Source organism: Amblyomma maculatum, chromosome 4, assembly GCF_055883805.1.
Source record: "Amblyomma maculatum isolate TAMU_Amacu chromosome 4, ASM5588380v1, whole genome shotgun sequence".
Taxonomy (NCBI): domain Eukaryota; kingdom Metazoa; phylum Arthropoda; class Arachnida; order Ixodida; family Ixodidae; genus Amblyomma; species Amblyomma maculatum.
The window spans coordinates 86,182,079-86,190,026 of NC_139347.1; the positions used below are offsets into that span (position 1 = coordinate 86,182,079).

Sequence of the window (7,948 nt, forward strand, 5' to 3'; positions counted from 1 at the left end):
TACATGCAAGTAGAAAGTCAACATATAGAGATGGGAGTAGTAACTTAATAATAAATTTCTTTTTAAACGAAACCAGTTACATCAAAATATTGTTGCATGAAGACTTCATGTATTGAAATGAATTACAATGCAGCCGCAACTGGCATAGCAGCGAGCTGCACCACCAAGCAGTTCCACTTCTTCGTCATCTGCCCCCCCCCCCCTCCCCCAAGGGAGGAAAACACTTCATCTTCATCTTCTCGTAACAATATGGCACTTTATAGTGCTTACTAGTATTGAATATAGCTGTGTGCAGTTGAATCAAGGGCATATTCATCACAATGTTGAGTGTGTTCGAGGCTTTTAATGGTATCGTTTGTGGGCCCAAACTTGACGCTTCCTAAGGAGAAGACACATTACAAGCGCCATTCTAACATCCTTTTTTACAGCGTCTTTATTTTTGCATTTAATACGTCAATATTAGAGGCAAAATGGTGCTGGTTTATAGGAAAAGGGGCATTCCTTCCGAAACACGGCAAGAAACACCATCTCTATTCTTCCTTCTCCCACACATACAATGGCGCTTCGTTCTGCTATCTACCCATTACAGCTGGCAAGTGGCCGGATAGGCCTACATGCCGACTACGTCAACAGCGACGTCGAAGAATCGCGATCCGGTGACTGGCGAATAAGAGATTGGCTCTCATATAAATATCCGAGCAGGAACCGAGACAGGCAATAGGGGCCCTTCTATGCTTGAAGTTCATATTCTAGTGCACTCTAGCTTCAACCGACCGGCACGAGACACATCCGTACATGTCGACAACACGTATTGTAGCAATAAGTCTTGGATGTTAAGCAGTCACTTCGAAGCGTAAGAAAGAATACGCACTAGGAAACAAGCCGCAAAAGCGGTAAAGGTTCTTCCTGACGCTGTTTAAGAGCGCTAGCTCTACAAGATACCAAGGTCGAACTTCGCGTCGATGCAATCCTTGACCTTGACTGACCTTGGTAAGCCACGATAGCAACCGAATCACTTCATCTTAAAGTATGCATAACTAGGAGTATACCATGGGCACAACGATTCAACAATGGCGATGTTCACCATCCTGTCATGACGTTTGACCCTGACAATTTGATCTTGACCCTTGATCCTTTGCCTTTGACCGCTATCATTCGGCTCTGATTGTATGCTTGCTGTCAATGACGACCTTGTTGCTATTACCGCTGTTCATGAAAGGGAATTTGTACATGTCAGCAAGTACGACATTGAACAGTAAACGAAGTAAATCGAACGGTAAAGCAGCAGTTACAATGGACAATAAAAAGTTTACCCTGCAAAACTTTGTCTAGCCATTCCCGGGATATAACTGTAACTGTGGTTAAACTGCTGCCACTCTTTCAAGACTGAGACTACTGAATCAGGCTGCAAAGCTTACTGGGAATGTGTGTGTGTGTGTGTGTGTGTGTGTGTGTGTGTGTGTGTGTGTGTGTGTGTGTGTGTGTGTGTGTGTGTGTGTGTGTGTGTGTGTGTGTGTGTGTGTGTGTGTGTGTGTGTGTGTGTGTGTGTGTGTGTGTGTGTGTGTGTGTGTGTGTGTGTGTGTGTGTGTGTGTGTGTGTGTGTGTGTGTGTGTGTGTGTGTGTGTGTGTGTGTGTGTGTGTGTGTGTGTGTGTGTGTGTGTGTGTGTGTGTGTGTGTGTGTGTGTGTGTGTGTGTGTGTGTGTGTGTGTGTGTGTGTGTGTGTGTGTGTGTGTGTGTGTGTGTGTGTGTGTGTGTGTGTGTGTGTGTGTGTGTGTGTGTGTGTGTGTGTGTGTGTGTGTGTGTGTGTGTGTGTGTGTGTGTGTGTGTGTGTGTGTGTGTGTGTGTGTGTGTGTGTGTGTGTGTGTGTGTGTGTGTGTGTGTGTGTGTGTGTGTGTGTGTGTGTGTGTGTGTGTGTGTGTGTGTGTGTGTGTGTGTGTGTGTGTGTGTGTGTGTGTGTGTGTGTGTGTGTGTGTGTGTGTGTGTGTGTGTGTGTGTGTGTGTGTGTGTGTGTGTGTGTGTGTGTGTGTGTGTGTGTGTGTGTGTGTGTGTGTGTGTGTGTGTGTGTGTGTGTGTGTGTGTGTGTGTGTGTGTGTGTGTGTGTGTGTGTGTGTGTGTGTGTGTGTGTGTGTGTGTGTGTGTGTGTGTGTGTGTGTGTGTGTGTGTGTGTGTGTGTGTGTGTGTGTGTGTGTGTGTGTGTGTGTGTGTGTGTGTGTGTGTGTGTGTGTGTGTGTGTGTGTGTGTTTGCGCGCGCGCGCGAATTCCATTGTCAAAAGAGCTAACTGAAGCTGTGCACAGCAGAGGCGACCGCCAGGTCGACTCCCATGGTAACGCACACAACACCACATATCACGCACATCGATTTTTTGTGCCCTTCTTTGTCTTTGCAGGTTGACTGCTGTGTTCGGAACCCTTTTCAGTATAACGGAGATCGCGTCATACGACAGCATGGATTCGACTGTGAAGACTCATTTCAGGGGAATAAATAATCCTGATTGGATGCATTTGGTGAAGCGCCTTCTTTTACACACTATTAATGTTCTGAAATTACCAAAAAAATGAATTTTCTGTAAATTGGAAAACAGAAACACCTACACTTCCGCTATGTTTGTAAGTCGCGAAACTTAACGGCAGTAAACGCAAACATCATCCATATTTTTCAAAATGTCTAGCTGCTTTACCCGCTGCAGTAGCTGGGGTGCTCTAACACTAATTCGGAAGCCAATTTCAATTGTTTGTTTTTTATGTAGACATGTAGAAAAGTTAGGTTGAATCCCGGCCGTGGCGGCTGCTCTTTGATAGAGGTGTAAACCGAAACTATCCGGCACCCTCCACTAGGGTCTGCATCATAGTCTGAGTAGCTCGGGGACGGTAAGCACTAGTAGTGGTAAAAACTTTTATTTGGGCAGAGCAGCTATAGGGCATGGAGGCCACTGCGCTCAGCAAGGCCCCACTACATTCCAACGTTTATTATATTGCGGCCACTGACGTCGCCAGCCCTGTACGTGGCGGTTTCCTCCCGGGCCGGATCCATAGAGCGTAGCAGGGTCTCATTCCTCCAAGATGGCGAGGGGCTCCAGAACCCACAGAGTGTATCCGCCGGACATTGGAATAACATGTGGGCGAGGGTATAACAGTGGGGTGGTTGCAGAGATTGCAGGTGGGGTTGGTGGAGATTTAGAGCCTGGCGAGACCTAATATCAGGGGATGGAAGGGTCCGCGACTGTAGTAAGTGCATTAGCATTTGGTGGTAACTGTGAAGGAAGGAGTAAGATGGGGCTGTCTCTCGCTGCAGAAAGTCGACAAGTTTTTGCTTTCGACAGAAGTTCTCTTCTTCAAAGCTTAGCGCTCACTGCAACTGCCTGCCCGGGGCCACCAGAATCTGATGACCGTTTAAGAGAAGAGACCGTCAGTGCTCCCACCAGACTCTTGAGAAGGGGACGGTTTGAGTGTGCTTGCGCAATGTCAGCGTGACAGGCAGGAGCTACGCGAGATCCGCGGCGGAAGGTTCGGTTTGGTTTGGTTTATGGGGTTTAACATCCTAAAGCAACTCAAGCTACGATAGACGCCGCTGTGGAGGGCTCCGGAAATTTAAACCACCTTGGGTCCTTTAACGTTCTCTCACATCGCACAGCAAACGGGCGCTTTGCTTCTCGCCTCCATCGAAAAGCTGCTGCCGTGGCTGGAATTCGATCCCACATCTCGCGGCAGAACGAGTTCAAACGGATTTATTATTGCGAAAGCAATACTACCTTAGGTTTCGAGCCTTCAGCGTAGCGTGGCCGGTAGCCACGTCTTACCCACGTGACGCTGTGATGTCACACCCCACGTGATACTAAGGTGAGAGCTGGGCTACCAACTCAAGCGGTCGGCAGGAGCTGCCAACTTGGGTCTCTCGTTTCACATGGGACGGTTATGTCAGAATCAACCTGCTAGGACCCTGGCATTCACGTTACCCCTACAGGCCACTAAGGCTTGGTTAAAGCGGGGCTTTATATGTGGGCTGAGGAAGAAGAAAAGGAGAAGAAGAAGAACGCTCGGTCACCCGCAGCTAATGCTTTCGCTCAATATTTGGTTCAGCAGCGTTGAACCCTTGTAATTTTTTATACCGATGATCGTCAGTTTCCCATAGCACTAATCATCATTTTTTGTTTTTTGTTTTCTTTTTTCTTCTATGCTGTCTTTTTATTGTATCATTATTTATTTTAAATTAGTTGAAGCCCGTTGTGGCGTAGGTGATTCAGGTAGTAAAATTATTTTCCTTGGCGGTCCAGCACCTACTCAATGTTACTCAAGCTACAGCACTGATGCAGCGGCAGAAACTACAGCGAACATGAAATATTTTCTGTTTATAGCCAGCATAGCGGAAACAGATTTCTTTCGGCCTTATCTTGCTGTTTTCTAGTCTGCAGAACGAATAACCACATGCGTTTGCATTAACTAGCTCGAGTCACCGAAAATCTCTTCCTGAATTGCAATTTTTTTTCTTTTCCTTCTTTGCATCTTAAGGGGGCATCGTCGCAATTTCGTGTCCATCATTTGCCTTGAGAGGAGGCTCACAGACAACTCTGAACACACACACACTGTATGGAGGCGCTAACTATCACTCCATTTCAAAGGGAATGCTTCTATTGTCCATCCATCTATTCATCGGATACAGTGCGTATTTCAAGTTGACGTCTTATATACATCTCTCGCTGTGACAAGAAATGCTGATGAGAAATTCTGATTTTTCACTTGACACATTTGAAAATCCGTGGCGGCTGGAGTCTCCCAGTACGTCCTTCCTTCCCCGCGCTATCTCTCGTCAACTAGCATGCACTCGAATAGCTCTATACGTCAAACTTTGCACACAATGACTTACACACAAGCTTCATACACAACGTTTATACGCAAATACTGTGTGTGTAGTATTACTGCTTAAGCAGTAATAACTGACTATAGGAGTAGAAAATGCTGTTACTGTGTCATTCAGGTAAGCCAGCATGAGACAGAGGACGGAAAATGTGCAGGAAGTGAAAACTGAGGGAGGGAGAGAGAAAGAGAGCCATCGTAGTAGTGGCTTCTGTCTCTATTCCTTCACCACTTTCTTCGTCATACTTTTCCTCAAAGTGACGTTGAGGCAGTGCCTTCGTCAAGGTGTCCTCTAAGAAGTGAGATAACTGCTGCACCCTTCTTTCCCTAAAAAAAAAAAATAATAAATGTCCACCTGCAAAGGTATTTACCTCTCGTCAAATCCACTGCCGGTTGTGTGAATATCGCGGGAATTTCCTACATACGCAGGTACTCTCTGAAATGCAGCCATGGTGTGAGAGTTACAGGCACGTCTTCTCTCCCCACAGCATGGCCATTCGCCACTCTCCCTGACTATGGTTCTAACTGCCCCACCCTAACCGTTCGGAAAGCTCGAATCACGTGACTCGTGAATCATGCGCTTTTAATTGAAACTTGCTTGAGGATCTGGCTGCGCAGTTTCAAACTGACCTACCAGAAGTGCTGAAATTCTCTGCAAAGCAGCGACAAGCAGAATCCGTTTTCGAAGTACAAATACTGCTGAATTTATTGTTATCGATCAGCTGGAAGTCGCATATTACAACCTGAAGCCTGAGTCTAATTGTTACAATTTAACAATTAGGAATTTAATTAATCCGCTCTATGGCCAACACGATTCACCTATTTCGTGTGGTCGGCCGCCGATGGTACTAATATAGCGCCAAAAAAAAAAATTCTGTAAATACTGTCAAGACTTCTTGCTTGCTAAAATGCGCGAGAATGAGAGCGAGAACTGGACCTAGTTGGTCGTTTCCACGCGCTAAGTCCTTTACAAGAAGGGTCTCCCTGTCCGTGCTCCTTTTGTTCGCTTCAGCAAAGGGTTTAGCGCGATACCTTTTTGTGTGGCCGCAATGTCGCTGCAAAGGTTTCCAATGACTCAATAATTAAAGGCCTTTCTTACATTGTGTTTGACAGGCCGGCGATATTCGGGCCTTGTCGCCACAAGACTAAGCGAGTTTCCAAGTTTACGTAGCCTGTAACAACACGTAGTCGAAGTGCATTCCAAGTTTTTTGTTTATTTAACGCAGTGGTGAAGTGCGTCGAGACCTGCTACCATCAATCACTTCATATGCACAACCACAGCACCGCCCGGTTGCAATCAACGATTATGATTGTAACATCAGTGTTCATCCCTCGGTACTCATCATGGTGGCTGGAATGTATATGTAGTGCATTACTATATACAACGTGCTCCCTCGGTGCCCCTCTAATACGCTTCAGCCAACTACACTCCATGGCAAATGGGTTGCATGACCGTCTGACACGCAGAGTGACCAACTTACGAATCCCATGCCGACCAGTTTATTTTATTGAATTACCCCATTTTCTGATCGTTCCACTCGCCGCCACCTTTATCGGTACCATAGAGCGTTACGACGACGTGGGACCGATTTTCGTGAATGGTGGAAGCCATCATCATCATCATCATCATCATCATCATCATCATCATCATCATCATCATCAGCCTGACTATACCCAAAGCAGGGCCAAGGCCTCTCCCATATTCCTCCAATTAACCTGGTCCTGTGCAAGCTGCATCCACTTGACCCCTGCGAACTTCTTAACCTCATCTGCCCACCTAACTTTCGGCCGCCCCCTGCTACGCTTTCCTTCCCTTGGAATCCAGTTTGTTACCCTAAGCGACCATCGCTAACCCTCTCTTCGCGCTACATGTCCTTCCCATGCCCATTTCTTCTTAATTTCCACTAGAATGTCAGTGACTTGAGTTATTTATCTGACCTACTCTGTACGTTTCCTATTTCTTAACGTCATCCGTACCATTTTTCTTTCCATAGCCCTCTGCGTTGTCCTCAACTTAAGTAGCGGTGCAAGTAATGCTTTTGTATTCAAAGAAACCTTGCAGGCAACAAGAATTTGTTTTTCCACAGCATTTCTGAATAATAAAAGAAGGAGGGGGAGAAGTTAACTCAAGCAGACCAATATACCGCCACTCCAATTCTTAGTAAAAAATGCGGCGATACCCCTGTACTGAGGGCCTCATCTTCAGTAAGTAGGCGCCATTTAATGAAGTGGTGGTAAAGCAACAGCACATCATTCCTCGTGCAAAGTCTGAGCTTTCTCTCCGAGTTGCGACGTTTCGAATCCACTCAGCAGCGATGGAGTTAAGATTATCGGGCATCTGCTCATCCTGCCACAAAGTTACCTAATAAAACCATATCCGCTCATGCTTTTTTTTTTATTTTCTACATAATTCACTTTTGTACTTTGAAAATTAGCTCTGTCACTCGCCGTTAACGGAGCAGAACCTTAGTCACTGATAATGCACTTTTAAATTCACTTGGAAACTGCAAAGGAAAAATGAGCAGGCCTCTTGTTGGCTCACAAGTGTGCCAGCCTCTGAAGATGACGAATTCTTTCCGTTTCGACGGTCTTGAGAAAGGAGAGCTGCTGCACAGACCGTTTGACAGGAGTGCCATCTGATGCGAGAGGAAAAGGGCTGCGACTTCCGGCTGCCTGAAAGAGAGACAGATGAGTTACTGAGGGTGCTTAAGACAGCATACGCATTCTCACAGCTCGCTTGTCATGGTGGTTGAAATCGTACGGTCGCTATCTAAAATCTCTAATCTAATTCCGACTTTAAAATTCAAGCAAAAGACGGTCTTGCTGTTTTTGGCTGCCGACGTACTCTACCATTCTGCTTGGAGTCATCTGCTTCGTACCGTGATCACTATGGACATCGCAAAGGCGTATGACAACATTATTCACTCTGTAATTCATGGCACCTTTCAGGGTCATGAGCTCTAGCATCGGTTTCTTCTTTAAATTCACTCCTTTTTAACGAACAGAACCTTCAGTGTGCGTGCCCACGGGAAACCTTTTGGTCAGTTCACCTTCAGCCGTCGAGTGCCCCAGGTCCTCGCTACTTGCTCCCACATTT

At 46.2% G+C, this 7,948-nt stretch overlaps 1 protein-coding gene across 1 annotated transcript in view; it reads left to right on the plus strand.

Annotated features, from left to right (window-relative positions):
• The window catches only part of LOC146191566 (sushi, von Willebrand factor type A, EGF and pentraxin domain-containing protein 1-like), a 78,436-nt gene extending 75,935 nt beyond the window's left edge, over nucleotides 1–2,501 (plus strand). Inside the window, exon 19 of the mRNA XM_084602073.1 lies at nucleotides 2,388–2,501. Coding sequence (XP_084458199.1) covers nucleotides 2,388–2,392 — 5 coding nt within the window. The 3' untranslated portion in view covers nucleotides 2,393–2,501. The remainder of the gene's footprint in view (nucleotides 1–2,387) is intronic.
• The last annotated feature ends 5,447 nt before the right edge of the window (nucleotides 2,502–7,948 follow it).